Source organism: Micropterus salmoides, unplaced genomic scaffold (genome assembly GCF_014851395.1).
Source record: "Micropterus salmoides isolate LMB-PRFRI ecotype aquatic unplaced genomic scaffold, ASM1485139v1 Ms_hic_scaffold_22, whole genome shotgun sequence".
Classification (NCBI taxonomy): domain Eukaryota; kingdom Metazoa; phylum Chordata; class Actinopteri; order Centrarchiformes; family Centrarchidae; genus Micropterus; species Micropterus salmoides.
Window position 1 is genome coordinate 15,431,697 of NW_024041373.1, and position 26,099 is coordinate 15,457,795.

A 26,099-nucleotide genomic window follows, 5' to 3' on the forward strand; every position below is an offset into this window, starting at 1 on the left:
TCAGTCACCATGAACAAAATGAAGCTACTCAAAGCCAAGATGGAGGACATGAACCTGAACAAGAAGGTTGGAAGCTACTGGGATCATGGAAACCTTTTTTTTTTTTTTTTTTGTCAGAATGCAAATGTGAACTAAATTTCTTTTCAAACCATTAAAAAGAAAATGTAGACATGCTATTAAAACATGCATTGTGCCCTATATTCCTTAAGCAATTTATTTTTTTTGTTTTTACCAGTAAAATAATGAAACCAAATTATGTTTAATATTGTCATCACATAGAATCCAACTTATCATAGTCAGACTAAAAATGGTAACCCGCAACCATTTTACACAATGCAGATGTACTGCACCAAACACTCATTTTTGTATGTTCATAATAGGATGGTGCTTTTCATTACATTAAACTGTAATGAATCTAATGTGTTTTTTGCTCATAACTAATGATTATGACTATGATTTAGTTATTTGGGGGGGGATTACTGAAAATGTACAGTAGGTTTACTGTGGTGTAATCTGACTGTCATTGTTCATGTCTCCGTCCTCCAGCCGAAGAAGTCGGTGAAGGTTAAACCAAGGCCCCCTGTCAGCCCACACCCCTGCGGTGGCTTTCTAGGACCTTTCAGCGCCCGACCTCACCATCGGCTCTTTCGTACGCTCCCCCAGCTCAACCAGCCTCGGCAGTCAAATGCACAACTACCTCCAATCGCAGACAATAAATCCGTAGACCCCTTCCCGCCCTCTTCTGCTGCAACCTCTACCCACTTGTCCATCCCCAGAAGACCCCCTCCCCCTTTCTCCTCGCCTTCTTGTTATATGCTTCAGGAGGAGGAGGCATGGGAGACATGCCCACAATTTGCAAAGATCCGGCCCCCTCCCAAAGTGTCACGGTTGGACATTGGCAGCACCAGGTTGATGAGGGACTGTGTGTACCCCCAGCTCCCTCCACTGTTTATCAGGGGACCACCTGAAGCCACTTTTGATCCAGCTGAGCCTGCAGGCGAGGCAGTCAGGCTGGGTTTGTTAGAGGAAGCTGCTGGGTTGGTGATGCCAACACAACCTGGAGCTCCATTTGGGGAACTGTCAGACCCTCTGAGCCTGGATGTGTCTACCCAGCCAGACGGAGGCCGTCTGTCCCTAGAGGTTGGGGCTCAGCACCAGCTGCCGCTCTCCCCTTCCCCACTCAGTACCTGGACACTTGGGACAAGTGATACACTCACTAGCAGAGCTGATAGGACACAGCTTGGCACATCATTTCATATCAGCCCTCCCTCTCCATTGCCCACCTCCACTTCACCATCCACTTCTACCAGACCGCCACCTCAACCTTTTGATTCCACTCTTTCCTGTTTACAGCCCGACTTTCGAGCAAAATCCTCAGCACAAGTGAAGCCAGGCAAAACATCCCCTCACCCCTCCACCAGCTCATGGTCTCATCCGACACGCTTTCGTGGTGTTAAAGTTGAGTCACCTGGCAAGAGGCCAGAGGTTATCTCTAAGAGGGAAGCAAGAGGCATCACGAAGATGGCCAACCAAGCCTGTAAAGAGCCACTGGGGTCCCTGAACAACTCTGAACTCCTGGGTTCTCTCTCTACAAGGGCCCTGGACAGTAGCAACAGCAAAGAAAGCCTTGGAGAGAGTCTGGGACTTGCACTGGCATTGCCCCCTGCCACTGACTCAGGACAGGGCAGCCTTAGCTCCAGGCTGCCATCCATCCCAGCTAACAGGCTCCTTCAGGATGATCTTATAAGACAAATGTCACCGTTGCACCGAGCAACAGCCTCTTACATGGTGAGCAAAGATAGGTTTTGATGTTTGCTGGATTTCTGGGATTTTAGTGCTCGATTTGTGTTTTGCTCCTCAAAGAATCAAAGTGTGTTGAAGTATTTATGTGGGTCTTTGAACAATGTATTCTGTAAATTGCTTTGTGTAAAAGTGAACTTAAGTCTGTGCTCATCCTGACACACAAAGACAGCAGTCTTAAGAGTAGAGGTGGGTGATGTGAAATTCTTTTTTGCTGTAATTGTCACAGCATTATCTTGATATGACATAAACTGAATTGTTCAAAATTGCATGGTAAGCTCTCAGTCAGGTTAATCACACTGAACATTTTTTTTTCTAGTAGACCAGAATCAGATTTAAAAAACTGCATACATTGTTTTGTCAAGTTTGAGATTTCATGCTGTGACAAATTTTTACTAGCATCCAACGATCAACGGTCATTTAGAGATAAGAATTGTAAGTTATGATATTATGAGTTTTAAGTTGTTTTGAGATGGATGATAATGGTATCTCCCAGCCCTAGAGCAAAGCACACAATGTAATGATTTATTAAGAAAACACCCAGGCACTGCTTCTGTTGAAATATTTTGTTAAAATGTAGTAGTTGAACTTCATCGGGCATTTATCCTTGTGACACGGTGAGTTATACTAAATGTAATGTTAAATTATTACAGTGTGAAGTTTGTGAATCATAATATTTGAAGCATAAACATCACAAACAAAATTCAATTCCTCTAAGTAAGTTTTTAATAAGGAGAAATGCAAATATTAGTCATGGTTGATGGAAAACAGCTGAAATATTAGAAATCAAAATTATCTTTGAGTCCAACTTGTGATTATCTCCCCTTTTTGTTAGGAATATCGAGTCCTCAAATCCATATCAGTTCTCAGTTGTCCCTTCGAAGTGATAGTTTGTCCTGCTGCGTACACTTAAAACACCTCACTGTTCATTCTTGTGAAGATGTACTGAACATACCTTTTATTTCTTCGCCACTAATGGTGATTACTCTTTTCAAGCACAACATATATATTTTTAAAATTCATATTTTTACCAAGAAAAAGCACTGCTATACTCCTGTATTTGCTCTACAAATATTTCACATTGCTGTTGTTTTCACAGGCCACTAACAGTCTTGCGTCAGCTGGGGGAGTCATGACTTCATTCGGGAGAATAGGTAAGGGAGACATGCAAACACATTTTATGTTCTCAAAGTCCTAGCATATAAAGAAATTGTTGCATTTATAGCCACCTCTTGTATTTTCAAAGTGGTGTTGGGCGCATCAGAGTGCACACACATTAGCCGAACTGTTCTGAACTAAGACACAGCCCTTGAAAGCTGCAGTCACATACAGAGAGGAGGATGTTATGTGAAAGCCGTCTTTTGCATGTTGTATGTAAGCACTGCAGCAGTTCTAAATATTCATCATTGCCATAACTGCAGAGGCAGCACACACAACACAAGGCACCAGGTCTACACTTAAAAACACTCACTTATTTATGTCAGCCACTGATATGCTTAGGCTCTTCAGACAGTATGGATAATATGCATGGATCAATACACCAAGCAGTCCAGGTACTCACCATTTCCCCTATTACTAGAATTGAGTTTATCAGTATGAGGGTCTTCCACAGGCTGAGAATTTATTAGTGGTCGATTGCAAACATCAAACCAACTAACTACTGCACATGAATGACTTCTCAGTTAGTCTTTACTTTCAACTGCAATTCCACACAAAATTGGAAAGGCATACATAATATATACAAAAATCTTTTGGTTTGGTCTAAACGTAATTGAGTGGGCTTCTAAAATAAATTCAATCTATCAGAGCCACTAAGTATGCTGACTCTGGTGTTCACATCTCCATGAGTGTAATTTACTCTTCAAGCTTTTATTTTTAATTCCTGATTGAACTCATAGGGCCTGTTTTATTAAAATGAAGCCTAAAATTTCTAATTTACATAGTATTTTATTCAGAATGATTTAGGCACACCCTTGGCAGAAATTACAAGGTTTGGTCTTTTTGGTTTGTCTTCACCAGCTTCACACACATACACTTCGGCAGATTCTTTCATTCCTCCACGTTGATTCCCTCAGGCGCTCTCAGAATATAAGTTTTTCTTGGAAAACTAAATATATATTTTCACTGGCCTTCAGGTCTGGACACTGAAGGGGCCACTCAAGGACAGTGGACTTAAATCCACTGTGTTATTGTTGTCGTGCTGAAAAGTGAGTCATTGCTCCACTGTGAGATTGCTTGTGCTCTCGAGGTTCTGTCCATATTCGTCATTATTCATTATGGTTTACTCAAGTAGGACATATTTCACTTCAGTTTGATTAGAAACATCCTCATTGCATGTACTGTAGGGATGTGTTGTAAGCAGTGGAAATATTAGCATTCAGCATTTTCAGAGTTCCGTTTTTGTCTTCTCCCTCGTACTATGAATGTTTGAGTGCAGTTTTATAAATGGTGTTAGTAAGTTCTCTAGGATATGCAAAAGTCAGGTGATGCATCTAAGCTCAATCTGAATGCACAACATTATGTAAATGAGGCTTTTTGTGTTGCTAAAAATGGGTTCTACATCTAAACCAACCAGTACATATCTTGGTAACTAAGCTTCATTTCCCCTTTGTGTCCCTGATTTTCTTATAATTTCCCAGAGGTTTCCTGGAAGCAACTATGTAATGTGGTACCAATTACAGGAAAAATCGAGATGGTTCAGTTGGATAAATTTTCCATTAGTGAAAAAAATGACAAATTAATATTTTCTTGGGTTTAAATGGATTCAAGGAAAACATATTTTCCCTATAATTATTACTACCTTATAGTTCTTTCCAGTTATTAGGAAAGTACAGACCTGTAAAATAAACCACATCTTAATTGGTCTGTGAAGCAGATTCGTTGTTTATAGAAACCCATTGTGCTTCATTTTAAAAACACTGGGACCTTTTCTGCTGCCATCAGTAAATGAACTGCGGAGCAACACAAACAAAACAGTCAGCAGTTACAATAGTGATGTCCACACTGACAGCAAGTGAAACAAGCTGAGATACTTCAAGTTACCAAAAAGGCACCTTTTGTCTCTCGATGCACCATGTCTCTGTAGTGCTTTTTGTGTGAGCAGAAAATGTGCATATGAGATCCTAAATGATCATTTCCCTGTATTAAATGAGTCAGATTAGGATTGGGAGCAAAGAGAACTTGATTGGGACAACCCTTGGTTAAATGTAATCAAATTCAAGTGAGGTTGATTACACAGGAGAAGGTGGAAAATGTGCTTGGGTCTGAATAAATTTGAACCCAGTGTATGTTTGTATGGTAGCAGCTTCAAGTCAACAAAACAAAGATATCCCATGCCCAAATGCTTGACGACGAGCTTCCTGTAGCTTCATCACAGAGCTGTTTTTTTATCTGTATGTTCTCGTATCTCCACATCTCCCAAACCTAGCTGCATGCATCCACAGACACGATTATCACGGGTACAAGCTGACATAAAAAGGTGTTCCCTGCCTTAGGAAAGAACTGTTTATTTTCTGACACATTTTCAAAAATTACCATTTCAAGAATAGCAATGTCACAGGGCGGCTGTGGCTCAGGAGGTAGAGCGGGTTGGCCGTTAATCGGCGGTTCAATCCCCGGCTCCCCCTGGTTGCGTGTCGAACCATGCAAGATACTGAACCCTGAATTGCCCTGGCGGCTGTTCCGCCAGTGAGTGTGAATGTTAGTTTCCTTTTGAGCACTTAGGCTCAGTGAATGTGTATGACTGAATGTTGAAACTAGAAAGGCGCTATACAAGAACATTTACATTACAAATGAAACATAAAATGCACACTATATCATAAAGCAAGCTTGAAATTAATAGTCAGGACTGACAAAAAAAATGTAGATAAAAATACGTGAATGTGACAGTTTGAACACTGTTTTTATTTCTGGAAGTGTTTTCCAGTGACATTAAGCTGACATAATAAATTATATGAAAACACACTGCCTGTGGGCAATGGGAATAAAATAGAGACTTGGACAGAACAAAGTAGAATGCTAAAGATTGACACTTTTATTTTGGGAAATGTGCAGCAACATTTAAAAGCCTACTGCATTTCTGGCCACACACTAGTTTGTGATTTCTAGCTGGTCTTTTTGCCTTTGACAGCTGGTGTAACCGACTGCTTTGACATCACTGCTGTGGTTTGGTCAAAAGTACAACATGCCTGAAAGTACCAAATGGAAATAAGAGCGCTTTTCCTCCTTTTACGTAATTCTGTGTTGATGTAACCTTATGGCTTCATGATTCCTGTGATGGTTCTAACTTGAGCAAATTTGAAGCCTGTAAAATGTTAAACAAGCACAAATTAAAGCAAAGAGCTTTGTTTAAGAATAGAAATGGTTGTAAAAGCTCTTGTTACGCGTTGTGCAGACACCAGGAACACTTGAACCGGTGTAATTTACATTGGGCTCTATTATTTCCGAGATGCAGAAAACACAGATGGAATAGCAGAATTTGATGATAATGGAATTAACTGTAAATCACAGGATATCGTGGAATTTGCTAAAATCTGGATGATGGACATTGGCATATTTCTAAATGCATATTTGCATAATAAATCAAATTCATTGATATTGATTAAGACACAAAAGTGAAAGAAAGTAAAGGATTGGACTGTGTGTAAATTAATCCCTGACACTGACGCAAACCTTTTCACTACACAATCAGTTATTCCACACTTGCTCCTGTAAAGTCAATAAAAATGTTTCCTCTACTCTCAGGCACTTCAGCATACCACCTACCTCCAGTCAAGGCTCCCACATGCGGCAAGAAGAGCTCAAAACACTGCTTCCTTTGTGGCAAAAAGACTGGCCTGGCTACCAGTTACGAGTGCAGGTACAAGTGCCTGCAGCATCTCCACCTGCACTCACTCACTCACTCGCTGTCTGACTCAAAACCAAATCTCTCCCTATTTGTCATTCTTGTCCTTGAAGCGAAGCTTTTAGTAGAAAGTAGTCTTCTCCTAGTTCATCATTTTGTCTCAGCCATCTCTCCCATGAAAACACGTCTCTGTTCACTGCTTGTTCTGCCACACATTTTTAACATCATCAAAGTTTCACCCTGCGACATCCATCTGAATCACTTCCCTCTCTCAGGCCTTGTCCAGGACACAGACACTAAATCTGATGCAACCGTATGTAACTCTAATCTCTTAAAACCAGCCACTTGAAGTGGAGCTCCCAACTGTGTTCAAAAGACTGTCTGATACCAGTTTAGTCAAATGGTAAACTTCTCTGATTAAATTACAGGGTTCTCTGCATCTCCCAGCAGTATACAGCTGAATCAGGTGCTTCTCAGCTTGAGGACAGCACCCTTCCAAAGGAAAAACAGAGACTGGAGCTCACTGATTTGATTTTCAGCCTTTAATTGTGCAAACAGACTACCTTTTGGACGCCACTGTGTCTTCATCAGAGTCAGAATGGACAAAAACTTGAAGCAAACAACATATGTAGGCAACCTAGAACAGGTGTACACTTGTCATTGGATAATTGGTTGAACATGATTCTATTGGATAATGAATCCCAGAGTGGGAGTTGCCAAAAATGGAATACATTATTATGCACAGGTTAACCATGGCTCTGCAGCATCATTGAAGTCCTGGGGAATAGAAAAAATGTCACCCTCTCCTAGAGGTGGAGACTTGTATCAACTCAGAGAGGCATATTGGGTTCACAATCTTAACACAGTGGCATAAATGAAGAACTGAATTTGTCATATTTACTCTAATTTGTTGTACGCAATGGATGCAGCACTTGTATTGTCATTTTTATCTCTAACTCCAAGATGTGTCTGTGTTGTTTTGTCTCTGTGGTGTGGGAGGGTGGCACTTGGTCACTGACTGTGGCAACTCCCACTCAGGGATTCAATTTCCAATAAATGAACATGGACATGAAATGCTATTCAACCAATTATCCAATGACAACTGTACACCTCCTGGTTTGATTATATATGCAGTGTGCCTCATTTCCGTTGTCACTCTGAAGACTCTGTAATGTCGAAACATTAGTCCATTTGCACAATTAAAGGCTGCAAATCAATCAGTGAGCTAAAGTCTCTGTTCTTCCTTTGATAATTAACTCTGTTATTGTTCACACATGAAATAAGACCTTGCTCCTTTTACTAATGGACTTATACAAATACAAAGATTAAAGCACCTAAAGGAGGCTTTCAGTCTGAGAACACTTGGGGCGGGGGGGGGAATTAAAATAAGAAGGGAATAATGTGACTCTGCATTCATACTCAGCAGAATAGCCAGATGATTAGCAGGTAATTTTTGCTGATGGATGAAAAGAATTCTTGGTTTTTATTTGCTGACTGTTACTATAAAGTAGTATTACCAGATCTGTTTTTTTGTTTGTCTGTATGGATTCTTTTTTTTGGATACACAACAACATATCTGTTTATTTAAATCTTTCAGGTGTGGTCATAACTTCTGTGCCACCCACCGCTACGCAGAGACGCATGACTGCACTTATGACTACAAGAGTGCTGGTCGGCGATTTCTGCAGGAGACCAACCCTCTTATCAGTGCTCCCAAGCTGCCTAAGATCTAGCCCTGAAAACCCTCACCTCTCTTAAGGGATGACCTGAATAACAGGTTAAAGTGACTGAATGAAAGAGATTCTGCAGATGGAAGGAACTTATTCACCACTGTGTGCTTTTTTTATCAGCCAAGTTTGCTTCAAATTTAAATAAAATATTCTGTAAAGCCAAGTGTGAACAAACAAGAGTGGACTGAAATGGCACAGAACTACTTATCACCACTTGACAAAGTGAAGATGTTTTTATCGTTTTTATCTGTTACCTTGTTCTTTTCCCATTGCCTAAAACAAACAAAAAAAACCTGTGCATGTATGTAGGTAGTTTTTGCTAAATATATCTGTTGCACGTTCAGACATATCTAATTTTAGTTTTGTCAGCCTTTTCGTTTTTTAAAACAAGACCCCTGATGACTTTTCATGCGACAAGTCTTTGACAGATGCACTTTAGAACTATCATATTTATAAATTTGACATTCCATATTGTTGAGGGGGAAGGAAACTTAAATTTCTGTGTTTGTCTTATGAAGTGTTTGTTGTCGTCATCCAGATTTTTATATTCTACCTAAACGTCTTTCTTACAAGGGCACATGCATAACTACATCACTAATGAAATCTGTCTTAAGAGAACAATACACCCACTTATTGATGAAATAATTCATATTTATTAATGAATACTACTTATTTAAATTCAAGGTTGGTTTTGAAGTATGCAACGTGTGTAGGTGTGAATGTCAGTTGTAATCTGTAATCCTATAAAATAAACTGTATTAGGATGGTGGGGTGTTTATGGTATTTATGATGTGTCTAAGTAAGGTGGTTGCCATAAAAAAATCTTTTCTAAGTCATTTTTTTTATTGCTCAGCTGTTGCAAAAACTTTAAATGCTGTAATAGTATCTACAGGGGTTTAATCTAATAAAGTTTCTTTCTGTACGATCCAACACCTGTCTAATTATATTTCCAATGGATTGTATTTACAGATAGTGCTGCTATAATTTCCTCTCATTTCTTTGCAGTCTTGCTGTTGCAGTTCCTCATTATCTGCACATTGTATGTTTGACCTTTCCTGAGCTTTCCCCTTAATAGTTCTTGCTTTGAGGTAAATGAGAAACCGTTTGTTTGGTATCACTGACTCATTCTTGCCACAGTACCATCTCCTCCTGACTCTGACCCACAGCTAGTTTCTTAGCAACAATTTTTTTTTAACCATTTTTTCTAAACCGCCCCACACTCACACTCACACTCTCTCTCTCTCTCTCTCTCTCTCTCCAAATTCTGGCCAAAGTTCGGACAAATGCAGTTGTTAGTTCTCGGTGTCACCGTTTCAGGATAAACTTGTGATCTTCTTACTGGGCTACTATCTGCTAATTTCTGTCACTCAGTAGGTTGTGTGTTATAAGATAAGTGCTACAACACATTAACACCCTTGTTTTAAAAAAAAACATCTCTGACTAAGAACACAAGTGTCTGTGTGTGAACTGGTAATTTTCTCTAGGAGTGAGTTTGTGTGTTAATGACTAACCGCAAATGTTGGCTGTAACTTATGGTAAACAAAAAAGCTATGTTATCTTTTATATACAACACAAAGGCCAATATTCAGATTCACCAAATGGTCAAATCTTTGAGGTCTGGTTCTGATAGGACTGTCCACAGATGGATTGATCCCACTGGGCCTTCTGCCAATGGTTCATATTTTCAAATGCAATGTTGGCATATTAATTATTTGTCAGAGAGAGCACTTCAAAACTGTAGCTTGTTTATATCCACACATGCAAAATACAGACTAATCCTGGAGAGATGAAAGTAGATAGTGTTGCAATCAGTAAATATTAGAGCACTTTGTGTAATCAAAAATCATCAAAATGTTGTCTTTCTTTGCTGGTAATTCATTACATTTATCTGATGCTTTAATCCGAAGCGAATTTACAACAGTGTGTTAAGGGTCTTGCTCAGGGACACAATGGTGGTGGGTGACAGTGGGAATAGAACCCAAGTCTCTCACACCAAAGGCATGTGTCTTATCCATCACCACCTCCTGTCACTGAGTAGAAAGGTTCAAATGAAAAGTGGGGGCGCCGCTCATTATTCACTTTGCTTTAACTTTGGACGCTGCGCCTATGCAACAGACAAACTCTGACCTGAATCACGTCTCAGTGTTTTTATCCTCACTTTCGTCCTTCATGTTGTCTGGCTTTGATCCAAAATAATTGGGCTGTGCAGCATATACTCCTGAAAAACAACTCTGTCTTTCTCCTCAGATAGATGCACCTCAACGTGGAGAGGGACATCATTTTCAAAAGGATGGCGTTAACAGGCATCTCCAGATGAATTTTTAGAAAAATATATCACAGGGTTTTCATTTCAAACGCCTCAGTGCAGCAGCAGGAAGTACCATGTTTATTATGCAAAGTTTCTGTTCTGTTTGAAAGAATTTGTCATGCAGCCTACAGAAAGTGGTCAGTGCAATAAATGAAAAATCCTTTTTTAAAAATGAACATAATATTTCAAAGTACTCGATGACCATGGCCAGCATAGACAAAAACCTTGCCACTCCACTGGCCATCACACACAAACGCCATTCAGTTCAGTGTGTTCAATACTTTATGACTAAATATCTGCAAAAAAAACAAATGCCCTCATCAGCCTCAGCTGCACCTTCTGTTTAGTGCTAATTCTCAAATGTTAGCATGCTAAGCAGCTAAACTAGGAAGCTGAACATGATCAATATTATACCTGCTGAACATCGCATTTTTTTTGTGAGCATGTTAGCATGCTGATTGATGTCAGGCATGGCTGTGAATAATTTTCTTTTAAGGATATTTTAGATAATGAACCCAAATTGTTCAAACAGTATCAGAGATTGTTTTATAAATTGACTGTTGCATAGAAAAACCCATTAGGTATGATTCCTAATGGTGAACTTTGTGCTCACTGCTGTTGCCTGAGTTAGTGACTGACAGCGGGTGAGCAGAAATAGGGACTACTATGGCCTACAATGCTGCACCATGCAGAAAAACACTGAAGTCACACATTTCTGTGCCACCAGAAAGTGAACACAAGTCACCCCTGAAAATTGTCCAGGTCAGCCTGTGACAACAGTTGCACAAAGTTTTCTGCGGCTCTGGAGGAGCTTATTATCAACTGCTCCAAGTGAAGTGACATCACTCGGGTATCTCGGCTTGGTCTCGGAGACTACACGTTATTAACAAAGCCTTTGTTACAAACTGGGACGTGGAGTTTGAAAGATGTGGGTATTTAAAAGTCTGGGAGTGAAGGATCCAGTGTTTTTGGAACTTGAGTCATATTAAGCACTAAAGTTGAGTTACTAACTTTATTAAAGTGCAATAACGTTACCAAATCTTTTTTTCCACTTTTTCAAGAGTGGATTTGTTTCATTCTCATCACATAGTGTACCTTTTGGGATATATTTACAGATATAGAATTGGTTTCCTTCAGCTGCTTCTTCAGTGGAACAGTCTTCCACTGTTTCTGTGCAGTGTGTCACACAAACATAACAAACCAAATGCCTATTTTCTGTTTCAGGATTGTTCCACTTGCCTCTTGCAACTCTGCCAAGTGCTGCAAGTGTATAGTCTGAACAGAGCAAAAAACAATGCTTATTTTTCTCCTTCTTTTTTTAAACACGGCTTTTAGAAGAACTCCAGCACAGCGAGGGTGGCAGTGGACATATTCAGTAAAAAATCTGTACAGGATTGGAAAGGACATACATTGCAGGTTACAGATTACCGATTTAATAGTAATCCATTAGGGCAGTTGAACTGTGCAATGTACCAGGAAATGTTAGAGTTGGATTTGTGTGATTTTTACCTCTAAAACCCATAAATATTTAATTTAGTTATATAGTTATAATAATCCCCAATGTACAGACTAACATGTGTAGTGCTGTAATGAGCATCTTCAGTCATTATTAACCACTAGACTGTTTTATGATTGAAAAAAAACAATCTCCAAAACTGATGTTAGCACATGCTGGCATAATGAGGAACAGTGGTCACAAGTTGAAACTAACCCATAGGAATGTGACAAACAGAGTACACAGACGTTTGACAGATATCTGCTCATTTTAATGCACCTGAATATGATACGTCAAAGTTCTTCTAATTTTATTTCTAGTATTTATTCCATAGGTATCTGCACCTTTTCCGGAATCAAAACATGGCCCATTAACACTCAACCTTGTGTGTTGTTCTAAAGAATAGCCTTGCTTGCATGAACTAAGAGAGTTCACTCTGCTGAGTCATGTGTGCTCAGGGCTGGAGGGATCAAAACATGAGACAATCAAGCTCTACTAGTCTGACAGGTTCCCCACACCAAGTAAGAAAGCAGGAAGGTCACACCAAGAAAATCTTAACATTGTGAAAACAAACTATCTTAGCTCTGCCCACCCACTCCCCTTCTGAATGTTTGTCAATCTCTTCCTGTTTCCTCTTCTTTTTTATGAATTATTACATTGTACACTTTATTGGAACAAGCCGGTCCTAAACTCGCGCACCGTGTCCTAATCTGTTCAGGAGAAATTCTCCAGTTTGTAGGCTTGGCTGGCAGGGTTTAAAGTCCTGTAAATGTTGTGAAAAGGCTGCTTTAGTATCAAAATGACAGCTGTGTTTCAGTTTTTCCATCCTAATCCTTCCATGCCACACAGAAAGACAGCCTGTATCTCTCCGACGCAGGGACACATGCATGACAATTTGTCAGACTCACTTCTGAGGTGCCCACTTTGTCCAGACTGAGCACAGAGACTCTGTTGTCCCACCCCAAGGACAGTGTGGCGGACTGTGCATCAGTAATAAGCCCAAACACAATGACAGGTTTCACAGAGAGATAAGAGCTGAGGCTTGAGTCAACAGGGGATACGATCCCTCGTTTAATAAGTAATAATAACATACTGCACTTTGAGTGAGGCATTACAGTACATGGTGTGATTCACTCAACGTAAGATAGTCATGGAGTACACTGGAGGCCATTCATAATCTGAATTAATGACCATTGTACCAGAATATATTAATATAGTCTTAACAGATAGGAGCTATTGTCTGGACACAATTTTCTATAGGGTAATAACAAATCTATTATATAATTTCCATTAAATCTAATGTTATAATAACAAATATCTATAATAATAAATCATTAAACAAAGTATATTTATAATTGTCACATCATAATCTTTGAAGGGAATAGTTTGACATTTTGGTAAACGCTTATTCACATTCTGGCAGAGAGTTAGATGAGAAGACCGATGCCACTATTGTGTGACTATGCTAAACTTGAAGGTACAACCAGCAACTGGTTAGCTTAGCATAACTAATGGTTCAGTAGCAGTTAGTCTCTCCTTCGTTCCTCATTTGTTCCCAGGTAAATGCTCAATAATTTGTGCCCCTTATTGTAAAGTGTTACCATTTCCAGAGTCAAGAGATCTTCCTACACATAACTCCCTGTAATATTGAGAATTGTCATTTCCACACTTCGTTTTTATATGAATTTGAGAAAAAAACAGGATACAGCATGCTAATTACTGAGCTTTAAAGGTGCTAGTAGGTGGATTTTGTTACCTTTGAACAGAGGCAGGCTAGTTACCAGGCTTTCTGCTGAAGCTAAGCTAATTGGCTGCTGGCTGTCTCTTCACATTTAATGGACAAATTTATTATTTAACTCACCCCCAGAAAATCAATACAATTTCCTAAGATGCTGAAATTTATCTTTAAAGCTTCATAAATGTATTTGGACCACCTACTGGGGGTAGTGGAACAAGTTGCTTGCCAAATAGATTTCAGGACATGTGGCAACATCAGAAGTCGTTTTTCTGTCCACCTAATGTAAGTTAAGTCCAATAGTAACTTTTAGCTCAGTTTTGGTCGCTATGAACAAAATATCTGACTAAGGCCCACTATGTTCACCAGCTAATTTGGTAATAAGAAGGCCTAGGTAGTGTATTGTGGGTTTATCATATCTTTTTAGCTGAAAACTAGGTGCCTGCTGCTGCTGGAGGAGGTTGGGTTGGTAACACGTAAGTGAAACAGAAACACATATAGGTCTAATTAGATAAATATAAATAAGTAGGGTTTTAATTATTGGCTACCTAGACCACTTTTCACCACTACTGCCATCATCATTATCATCATCATCTTCCTCATTATCCTCATCCTCCTATCTTTAATAACCCCAGTGCGCCCGCGTGCGCCGCCTGTCCTTTAAATCCCTGATTTCCCCTTTGCATTCTTTTTCTCTCCATCTTAACGCGGAAGTCAGTGACGCACCACTACACACAGCTGCTCAGCGGGGACGATGAAATAAACAAAACGTCGTCATTCGGTGCCAAACACAGCGGTGAGTGTCTTCTATTTTTTGTGTTAGTTGGAAAATGGACCAACATTTGGTCCAATGCAGCTATGCGTCTGTCCACACTGAGGCTTCTCTTTCTCCTCTGCGCCTCTCGCTTTATTAAATTCAACCGGAGGCAGCTGACGGTTTGTCGGTAGGACAGACGGACGGACTGTTCTGGGATGTGAATGTGTGAGAATTGAATTTTTTTTTTTATTGCCTGCTGTAGAAGCCGAGAGTCGGCCCCTGACGACGGTCACCGTAGCCTCTTGTGATTAAGGTATGAAAATTCAGTTTTATGTCAGGGACTGGTGCGCTCTGCAGCAAAAAAAAAAAAAAAAAAAGAGAAAAAAAAGCAGCAACGCGTTCGTGTCAGCCTGCTGTTTGTGAAAATAATTTTATTGCTCGGGTTCTGACATTCAGCATGTGTTTTGTGACTCGAGAGGAGACGTAATGTTGACTCCATAAAGCCTTAGCCTTTGTAACGCTCAGTTTCAGGTGGAATAAGATGGGACCACACGGTTAAGCATTATGCTGTTGGATATGTGAGCGTTTATTCCCACCATTGCTGCCTAGGATGCTGTTAACTTGCGTTTTTATATGGATAAATCAAGGGTCACAATATAGCAGTGTCTGTTCCCTTTGAGTTTACCATACTGGATCAATATTGATGGGTCAAATGTGCATGGTGGACTACAGACAGCAGCTTCCTTTGTCTCACAGAGCATTTGCTACTGTAGTTTAAATTTACTGTAAACTTTATGTCTGAGGCACACTACTGGCCGGATGTTCCCATATTTTGACCTATAATACAGCCAAGCAGAGCATAGCCCTAACTGCAGGCTACAGTGACTCTATTTTCATATCTTCAGCCTGACATCAACAGCACATCAATTCCACAGCTGGGTCAAACTGTAAAATGTTGCTTTGCCTGATAAGTAGCTATGGTTAGTACCCTATTCTGCCATTAGACCCAATAATCGGTTAATTGTTAGAGTGGCTCTCACATTACAATCTGTCTTCTCATTGGCTGCAGTATCAACTTTCCTGGGTTTGGGCCACCGTACTCTCCAGTCCTGCCTGTGTGCTATGATACCTGCTGCATAGTCCATGCATGTGTATTGCAGTTGCAGCTTGTCTTTTTTTAAAGATGTAGCAAAACGCTCTTGTGTACTGTACAGCTTTCTGTTCTCACTTCCACTGTGTGGATGCCTGCTGTGTTATTTACTTTTTCAGTAGGGGGGCAAACCGTTTACTTATGTTCATTCCAAGGTAACAAGTCTTGGCAGCTTCTTAAAATACCATCTTTATGGTGACGCGGTCTCTGGTGTGGTGTTCAGCGACTGTCAGGGCAGGAACCAGCTGTGCATGTCTGTGTGTGTTACATCACTGTAGCCTTTGGTTATGTCTTTGCCAGTTTGTGAAATACTGAGGGCTTGTTACGATAAGAAGCCTCATTGTCCTGTTGGTATCTGTGGAGTGTGCATGCAGTAAGATGCAGATAACACGATGCTTATTCTCTCTGTTGTGCTGCTGTGTAGCTAATCCTGCCTCCTCGCATGGGATTACCGCATACAGATTGCCTTCTTTTACACAAACACTTAAGTTTTTGATGCAGGCGAGTGTTTGAACAGTAGGGCGGGACTGTGGCCTTTTTGTAGGCAAGCAGTTGGAGCTCTAATCTTGGTTTCATACTTGAGTTGAACAAAAGAAATATCTTGACTTTGATATAGAAGTAATTGGTAATGCTTTTAATCTACAATAGCAGAAAATATTAAAAGCAAAAGAGATGCCAGGCTTGTATTCATGAGCCTCTTTCAGCTTTTTGGAGTTTTCATGTTGAGCGCACAGATATTTTAGTTGAATTGTACACAGCGGACCATAAGAAGTAGGAAACCATATCAAGTGAATTTTACATTTAGGTGTCTACAGTCAAAATGGGAAGAAAAGGCGCTACATATAGGTGTTTTACCCCCGAAGGTTTGACTCCAAAAGCATTGAGTGCAATTGCACCAACTTATTTGCAGCAGAAAGTTCTCTCATGTTACCACAGCATACACTTAGGACAGTCTGCTCATCTCCTTCTACTTTCCTCTCCCTGACCTGACCTTCCTTCATGACCGTGTGCCCTCTGACGATGAAGGAGCAAGCATCCTGCCAAAATGAGAAATCTCATCTATTCCAGATCCCAGAGCTGTCAACAGACTCTCAAGTTGTCCTGACAGGACAGACTACAGGGAGAAATGAGAAAGAAAAGCCATGATTTTGATTCCAAACAGGAGGAAGAGGGCGACTGAGACTGTGTCTGTTAAGCTGCTAAAACTGCGATCGAAAGGAGCCTGCAGTCTTAATGGACTCTGCCATTGTGTGCTTGCAAATTAACTCATACTTTCTGCCTTCAGAGACGGGTTCTGAGGAAAGTAATTGGAGGGTGGAAAGAATGCAATCAAAAGTATCTGAGGGCTCTGATAGTAGCTTTCTCCCAATTAACTGCTGTCATTGTTTGACACAATTGGTTGTGATGGTGAAATGTGCCTCCCACAGTATTTTACAATATGGAGCCGAAGATGGGTTTGACAGCCACTATTGTGCTACTCTATAGCAGTTTCAATCAAATTCAATTTAACAACATCCAAAAACATTTTTAAAAAATTCAGAAAAAGACTTTTAGTTCTGGTTCCCTTACTGTCATCCACATCTTTGTTTTTTGCTGATCAGTTTGTTCCAACTGTACAACAGCTGACCGCTGTTCTTGATGATTTTTATTTGTGTTGACAATTTTTTTTTAAACCCAACAGTTTTGTTTTGTAGGCAATGCCGATCAGTTTCCCAGAGCCCGAGCTGACGTACCTAAATATCTTGTTCCTGTCCAACCAACAGTCCAAAATCCAAAGATATTAAATTTACTATCATAGAGGATGACAAACAGAACACATGTAAGAAGCTGTAGTTGGTAAATATTTGGTTTGTATGTAAATTTTTTCTTGAAAAATGAACTTAATCACATAAGTTATCAGCTTTCTTTATGATTAATTTTCTGTCCATCAATTCATTGACTAGTTGCAGCTATAGCTTTTTAAAACATGAATTGATTAGAAGGAGATTATCAATTCTCTCACCCTCTCCAGTCTCTCTCCAGCATACACTTCCTCTTTTCTTGTGTTGTTAGAGGATGTGATCATGTTCCAGTCAACCACACCACTTGTGATTTGGGCCCTACTCAATCACCCACATTTTTTTCTTTAGCCCTGATATATTTTTATTCTTAATTTTTAATCTCAACCTGTTTCAAATGGCACCTGCAGATGTGACTCTCTGACTCACACTGCATCTCTATGCCACCTGCTTACCCCCTTCTCCTCACTCTGGTGGTTAATCTGTAAAATAATATTGATTGCATTCTGCATAGAGACAGGAAATGGATCCAGCCAACAGAAATCAGTGTTCGTGCATATCCTTTCCCCTTTACAGGAGTGCTTGTGTTATTCAGGATGTGGGTTTTCCTGGACTCCTGCCTGACTGGAAAGAAGTTGTGATAGTGTCAGTTATTCCCTCACTTTACTAGACTTCCAGCTTAGCAAGTTGTACTTTTTTAATTGATCTTCAGCTGAACTAATTAAAAGTATATTAACAATATTACCGCCATATGGCAGCTGCAGTCCTACCGCAAACTTTCCAGGGCCTCGTAGACTCTGTGCAGCTGTCCCATACTGCTCTTGTTATCTGAATTTGGACTATAATTGTATGAATGCGTCCCCTGCTAGTCTTGCTGTGTCAGCGTCTGGCTGGGCTGTAATGTAATAACATAATAAAGGAATCATACAGTGTCGTTTCTCTTTGCCTCCCTATGCAGCTCAATCCTAACCTGCTCCTGTGTCCCCTTGTGGCTGGCCTTTGTCTGTAGTATTGATCCAATCTAATGACTTCCTCCTATGGATGATGTCATAAACACCTGTGAATTAATCCTCACTGGAGGCTTAAGATAAAGCTAATGGCAGTAGTTAACAAACATTGGTTATGGGACAACAGGACAGTTGATATTTCTTACACATCGTGTGTGTGTGTGTGTGTGCGCGTGCGTGCGCGTGTGGGTGCACGGGTGGAATGAAATTATAATGTACTGGATGGAAGACGGGGAGTGCTCGACAGCTGCTATATATCAGCCGAGCAGAGGTGCTGGCTCAGCTGAACGGACTGTGGGATGGCATCGCTGCAGGTAGTGGGCTATGGTTGATGATGTCATTAGGGCTTTCACGATCTCTCAAGGTTTTCTGTCTGCTCGTAGCAACGAATCAAGAAGAGGGTGTGGGGATGGAGCCACAATAGTACAATACTGTGTGTTACTGTAGCTAGACACAACACACATTTGTGCAAAAACAGTGATTTGTGTTTGATCCAGATATTTAAAATGATACTCAGGGAGCTGGATTGAAATAGTGTCATGTTACAGATGGATGACATATTAAAGGAAAACACAAGGTTTCTTAGTAAGGTGTTAAATCATCAATGGCTTCCAGAACAACTTAAGTATAGATTTGGCATCGTCTCTGCTGCTCCACAGGAGAGATCAAACAACATTCCTCTAAGATTTATTCCCTCATTTGGCATTTTGGTGATGGTCAGTCTAAAAGCTCACATAAGTGTTCAGTTGACCCCTTACACAATGTATGTAAGAATCTGTATTATGTTTTTCCTTATTTCTTAACATTTTATCCTTTTATTTGTCACCTGTCTGTGTTTGATGGGTGGACTGACTGCAGACTTGACACATTACTTGCTGATCAGCAGTGTCGACTGCAGCTTCTTGAAACAGGAGCAACTTATAGCAGAATGATATGAAAGTGTGGAAATAGGGATGTAGATTAAGAACAAAGGCTATGTGTATTTAATTTATGTGGAGGTCTTCGTTGATAGTCTCTCCAGTTGCATTGTGTCTACAAAATGTTTGGATGTGCTGTATGGGGTCACTCACATTTGTTTGCATGGCGGGACATTCAACGATATTTGATTTCTGAAGCTGGATGTCTATAATGACTCAATCAAGGGAACCTAGAAAAACATACAGCCTTTGTTTATAATGAAAGAAAATCGGTTTAATAAACTTTTTATTAAAGATTATAAATCCTAGCATGTTGAAAAATCAACTTGGAGGAACTTATATCTTTGGAAATCCTTCAACTTTTGTCAAAGCTTCGACATTATTGATGTACACACTGATTTCAAAAGTGTTTATCTACTTGTGCCATCATGTGGTAGTGATAGCCTCACAAATCATTATTTTGATCCATTACCAGCAGTTCCTTCCTGCATCCAGTCTAGAATATGACATTCCAAATCAACTTGTGCAACAGTAAAGTTTGTACTCTGATCAACTCAACGTAATTTCTTTTCTAACCGAAGCTTAGAGCAAGTTTCAGAGACTAATGGCTGTCTCGGAGTTTAAAAATCTAACCAAGTATGGTATGCTAAATCTGTGACCTTTCCTTGTAAATGCATTTCAGTCTTTTTGCTGCTGTCAGTCTCCCTGGTACCTCCCTCGTCCTACAGGCGTCTCATGAAAGTTTCTATATTTGCTTCTAAACCCGCAGCATCAACAGCAGTGCTTTGTTTGGACTAACTGGAGAGAAAACGGGGTAATTGAGCAGCAGCAGCCACTGTGGCTAGGCAGACAAAGAAAATAGTTAAGATGTCATTGTATTTTAAACACCGATTGTCATGCGGCCTTTGGCAACTTTGGAACTTTTTCTCTTTTGAAACATTATCAATCCACCATTCATGTGTAATTTACTCGAGTGTTTGTAAACAGTACAGATATATAATCAACTGCTGATTTCGCCAAACCCAACAAGAAGATCCCCAACAGCAGAATAAGTCCCCTGTGGTCATTTCATTAGGAATATGAAATTAGTTTTTATTAATAATTACTTTTTTGTTGTTCCCCATTGATCGTTTCACACTCTTGCTGCTTGTGTTTGCATTACCAGAGGAGGTTTGCTGCTTGTGTTATTTTGACTTTAGTGTATTCATGACTTAAATCTCATCAAATAATCCATCAATGTCAGAGACAGTCCCCTGTTACAGCAGCAAAAATAAGGCAAGCTTTAAATCTCTTCTGTGATTCTTTGACCATTTTAATTCAGTCCTCAGAGTTTTGCAGTCATTAACTGTGTTTTTAAATAATTAATTCTGTTATTGCTTGTACAAATTGCTTTGTAGACATAATGTGATGTAGTATGTTTGAATGACTTTTTTCAAGCAGTATATTAGTTTGTTTGACATAATAATTATTCAGTTGAATGAAAGCCAAGTTGCTCTGTGTGTGTGTGTGTGTGTGTGTGTGTGTGTGTGTGTGTGTGTGTGTGTGTGTGTGTGTGTGTGTGAAACTGGTGTGATGGACGGACAGCTGTGGTAGCATACAAACCGTTCACGTGAACAGTCAGCTGGAGTGATGGGTGAGATGGGATAACTGCCTTTTCCTTGACAGCCTTTAGCATAATGTGTGCTGTCCAGAGAGGGATTAAGACAGCTGTTCTGTCAGGTCTCAGGTTATGAGGCTGACATGACACAAGCTGCTTTGTGACATGTGACTAATATGGTGACCATGGCTATGTAACCACAAGCCTTTTTCACCAACAATGTATTTACATTGAGTCAAACTTGTGAAACACTTGCACATTGATAGACACAGTGTGTTTAGTTTTGTCAGGTCATACAGACTTAAGTGGGGGTTATTTTGAAACCTTGTACGTTGAATTATCCCCGTTACAAAGAGATGAGGGCTGCATGTGGAGGATGTGGGGTCGCTTTGTCAAACCAACCTGACATCTTCATATCTTCCCTCAAATTGGATATGGCTGCTGCGTGGAAAAGGATGAGGATCTAAATAAAGACATGTCTTGATGGGTCAAAGGTTGTGTGATGAATAACCCACTCTCCTTGTGTCTCATGTCTCATCACTCCAAACATCTAAAACGAAACCAAAATACAGTGGAAGTAGAGCTGAAATGATAAGCTGATGAATCGATAGTCAACAGAATCTTTATCAGCAACTACTTTGATAATCATTTCAAGCTAAATTTTCCTGTTCCAGTTTCTCAAATGTGAGTATTTGATGCTTTTTTGTCATACAGGCTGTGATGATCAACCGAATATCTTGTTGTTTAGAAAGAACAGGCATTCTGAATTTGTCACCCTGGCCTCACATTTAAATTAATTTAAATTAAACAATGGGCTATATACAGTTATTTATATACAAAGGCGACACATATTCACCCAACATTCTGCAGTGCATTTTTTTAAATTTGTATCTGGGGAGAATGTAAACAGCAGCAACAAGATGATGATGATGATGATAATATGGTTTCTTCTTCACATAAAGTCTGACATTTGGGAAACTGTGTTCAGATCAGTGGTGCTTGGTGCTCAAACACAGAGTCTGCCTCTTTCCGGAGTCTTGCGCTGACGGCTCGGAAGACGGACTGCCCGCTGAGTGCTTGATCCAGGATGTTGATGAGCAGTTTTCTGAAGAGATGGGGGGGCAAAACTGTCTCTGATTTCCTTTTCTTGGCCTACATGAGTCCCATTTTGTCCAGAACAGACCTTTAGCTGGGCCAGTATAGCTCCCAAACCTGCTCTCTTTCCTCTCCTCTTACCAATCACCGCACCCGCCGTGTTGTCTGGTCCAGTAAATCGGGCGGGGTGGATCATGGTCTGCTGCTCTTTAATTTAAAAAAAAAAAAAAAAAAAAAAGACCTGTCTTCCTTTTTCCAATGACTGTATTTCTCGCATAGGTAATACATGTTTTAGAAATAAAGCCGGAAAAAACAGATCAAAAACAAGTGCAGTGAAGTTTGAAGGAGCTGCTTCTACAAGTGCTGTCGGTTGCCATAGCATTTTCTGACATTTCACAGACAAATTGATGAATGATTAATCGAGAAAATAGCACATCAGCAGATTAATCGGTCATGAAAATAACTGTTGACAGTGAATGGGTTTTTGTAGTGTTATGCGGTTCTCAATGCAATGAAAAACATTCGTCTTTCCAGAAACAATGTCCCACTTGCTCTGGATAACAGACCTTGGTGTGAGCAGTGTTCATTGACTTGACTATTTTTTCCAAGTACTTTTAAGGGCATATTTTCCTTTCATTGGATACAGAAGTATAGGGAGTTAACAGGAAATTGGGGTGGGAGGTAACATGCAACAAAGGTTCTTGGCCAGACTTGAGACTTCAAGCAGGAAAATTGCTGTTATGTGGTCAGCTTTTAAACCCCTAGTCCACATTTAACAATGAAATAGTCCGTATAAAATAAGTAGTAGTAAGTTTTCCTGGATCTGATATAGTGTCTGTACTTGTGGGTGATTTCCTTATTACTCCATAACTGAGTTAGGACATTTTTCAAGTGTAAGCCTCCCTTGAGTCATGAATGAGACTTTATCATCTCGTATAACTGTAGGTATGAGGAAATGTGGCAACCCTTTGTTAATACAGTATCAAGTAAGTAGTGTAGCTGGTCTCAGAAAATTTCCACCTGTATGTAAAGAATGATGAGTCTTTGCTGCTTTATCCTGTTTTTAAAGACTTATGCAGACTTATTATGCAGTATGGACAGCATCCAAAAACATGATCCTCTCTTTTCTCTGAAATTGTGAAATCTCAATTTTTCCTGGGTATTTCATATGAGCTGACACTCCCTTTGGACTTATTAAAGTGAAACAATTCAGCTGCACAAGCAAAAACAAAGTATGTGAAAATTTAGGAAGCAAGTCCTAAAATGATTGCAAGGCCATCAAAAAGTTTTCATGAAGCAAGTTGAAATTGTTGTGGTGGCTATGCTGGCCATTTTCATTACTCCAAAAAACTGACCTCACACCTTATTTTAGCTAGTTGGTTGTTCAGTGAAAAGAGCAATGTGTGATGGCTTCTCTGCTATACTTGACCAAACTAATACACGTTTATTGTCAGTGTATCGGGAAGGCATTCTTGTATCAACATACAGTAAAATACAAAACTGTCAAAGCAAAAATGCCAAACATTTGATGGTTCCAGTTCCTGGGGTAGGCAATGTTGGAGAAACTAGCAACAAACTGCTTGATTTTGAAAGTATACAACTGTGAAAATCCCACCCCCTCTCTTCAGGACTCCCTCGCTCCAGAGCCACTCCTCCATAAGGGGAGGCGTGTAGGCCTATTAGAGTGCGACAGCCACAGGCAGATTTTTGTCATTTTTGTGTCAGAGCATTTGATTTATTGATTGCCGCTGGGATATGAAGAGAATTTTAACATATATAACAAAAAATGCTTCTGAATTAAATTGCCAACACCAGCTTTAAATTATAGTAAACTGAATAAAAATGGGTTTTGTTTTGATAAACAAGACATCTGAAGATGTTACCTTGGGCTCTAGGAAATTTTAATGAGAATTCTTCACCGTTTTCTGGTGTTTTATAGACTAAATGATTAGCCTAATTGATAACTCGAGACAATAATCAGAAGTTGATTGGCTTGATCCTGTTCTGTTTTAAAATCCCAGTAAGTTATTTTTAAAGACAACCCAGTGCGCTGAAAGAGAGATGTTTAACACTGTGTTGGCATTTTAACGCACGGTGAAATCCTCAACATAAATCCTGTAGTGTCTCACTTCTCCTGCTGTTGAATCTTTCAGTTTTGGCCGTGCCTCATTAAAATTAACTGCAGGCTTCCACTCAACTAAAACTTCATTACTGGACATGTGCAGAAAAGAAAATCTTTTGAAATTGAGGCCTGGTTGAGGTCGATATTCAAAGTTAACAGTGTGCAATCAACTTAGGACCTCTGACTTCCTCTACACTGTGTTCTACTTCCACTTTACGGTATCAGCTGTAGCAGAGAGATTACAAAAGCTGCACACTCAGTGTGTGTGTTCTGTGGCCTGTGTGTACAATGTGAGTGACTGCCTTGTCTAACAATTTCAGTTCCTTTCTCCACATTCTGGATTTTTGATGTGTTTGCACTTTACGAGCAAAATCTAAATTACACACACACACACACACACACACACACACACACACACACACACACACACACACACACACACACACACACACACACACGGAATTGAACAGCATCCTGTCAAAACTCTTATCAAGTTCTCTTTGAGTCATGCATTGAGATGATGCTCTTCCCTTTTACTTACTGGTATTTAGATTTTTTTTCTGCCTTGTCATGACAGCTTGTGAGGTTATCAGAGGGAGAGAATAACATTTCCCTCTGGACAGAAAGAACCTTACACTTTCTCTTTGACTTGCAGCTGGTCTGGCTGTTTGATGTGCATACCACTGTGCAGCCTTCTGACAGTATGTACATGTTTGAAATACCTTATTTATCTGTGATGGTTAGGCATAGGGTTCTCACATTTTATTGAATTTGAAATCCTCAAATCTATTGATGTTCAACTTTTTGTGGACATACAACACCATTATATTTAACCCAAACTAAAGCAGTCATTTGAGATCTGTAATCACCTCTTGTTGGATGAATAAACACTGCAGTTTTGAGTGGTAGCTTACAGTAATGTTCACAACAGTAGACAATAACCATAGATTCAGTTTGGTCTTTGGTTAAGGTAATTAGGGAATTACTTTTAATTAACTACAGGCTACAGCTGATATAATCTACTGCTGGCAATGTTGTCATTTCAACTAGTGTAACTATCATTGCTGGATAAAAAGGCAAGGCCTGTCTGAATATACTGTGCATTGTTCTTTGTTAATAAAAAGAAAGAGGAGAGATAAAAGGTTCAATAAGAGATTTGTTCTCTTCTCTCCAGGGACTCCAGGGTTTTGCCAACCTGAGACCATGGTGCAATTTAATTTTGTCCTATTTTAAGACAATTTTTTAGGGCCGGTAAAGTTTTTCCCAATATATGTACTTCAAGATGCAATTCTCAAGTAAATGGCGTTTCTTTGGCGTTTGGATCCAGATGTTGAAGAGAGATATCAACACTCGCCTTCTTGTTGAGAGTTAGGCCCCATCCACACTACTCCGTTTTAGTTTACAAAGGGAGAATTAAAACGAATACGATCTCCGTCCACACCAGCGTTTCCGCTGCGTTTTAGAGTTGATCTCCGTCTACATTAAAACGTCTGAAAATGCACAGCTAGGACCCATTCAGGTGCACTGGGCATGCGCGTGCCAGTGTAAACAGGAAGCAGATGGTCTATTCCGTAGTTACAGAAGATTTGGCGAAATAATAAATAAATACAGACTAAGCATCAGACCAGTTTTTTTTTTTGTTTTGTTTTTTTGCATGGATCAATAACGAGCTTGGACTGTTACTGAATGTAACATGGGAGTGTGGCGTCAGAAAACAGACTGGCAGTTGTTGCAAAGTAAACGGCGACATGCACAGTACAAGTGT

The 26,099-nt window shown here is 39.8% G+C and overlaps 2 protein-coding genes across 3 annotated transcripts in view; both read left to right on the plus strand.

Annotated features, from left to right (window-relative positions):
• LOC119917266 (AN1-type zinc finger protein 4-like) lies at positions 1 to 9,303 on the plus strand (the record flags this gene model as incomplete). Its single annotated transcript, XM_038737487.1, is given in 5 exon segments — positions 1 to 66; positions 547 to 1,788; positions 2,900 to 2,954; positions 6,544 to 6,658; positions 8,241 to 9,303. Coding segments are annotated over 5 exon segments (1,614 nt in total), but the record flags the coding sequence as incomplete, so codon positions are not given.
• Positions 9,304 to 14,562: 5,259 nt separating this feature from the next.
• march8 (membrane-associated ring finger (C3HC4) 8) overlaps positions 14,563 to 26,099 on the plus strand; it is a 73,653-nt gene continuing 62,116 nt past the window's right edge. Inside the window, exons 1-2 of one of the 2 annotated variants that reach the window (XM_038736971.1) lie at positions 14,598 to 14,707; positions 14,931 to 14,981. The gene's annotated coding sequence lies outside the window, so the exon portion shown is untranslated. Of the gene's footprint in view, positions 14,708 to 14,930; positions 14,982 to 26,099 lie in introns of both variants that reach the window. The other variant, XM_038736972.1, reaches the window with a different exon arrangement.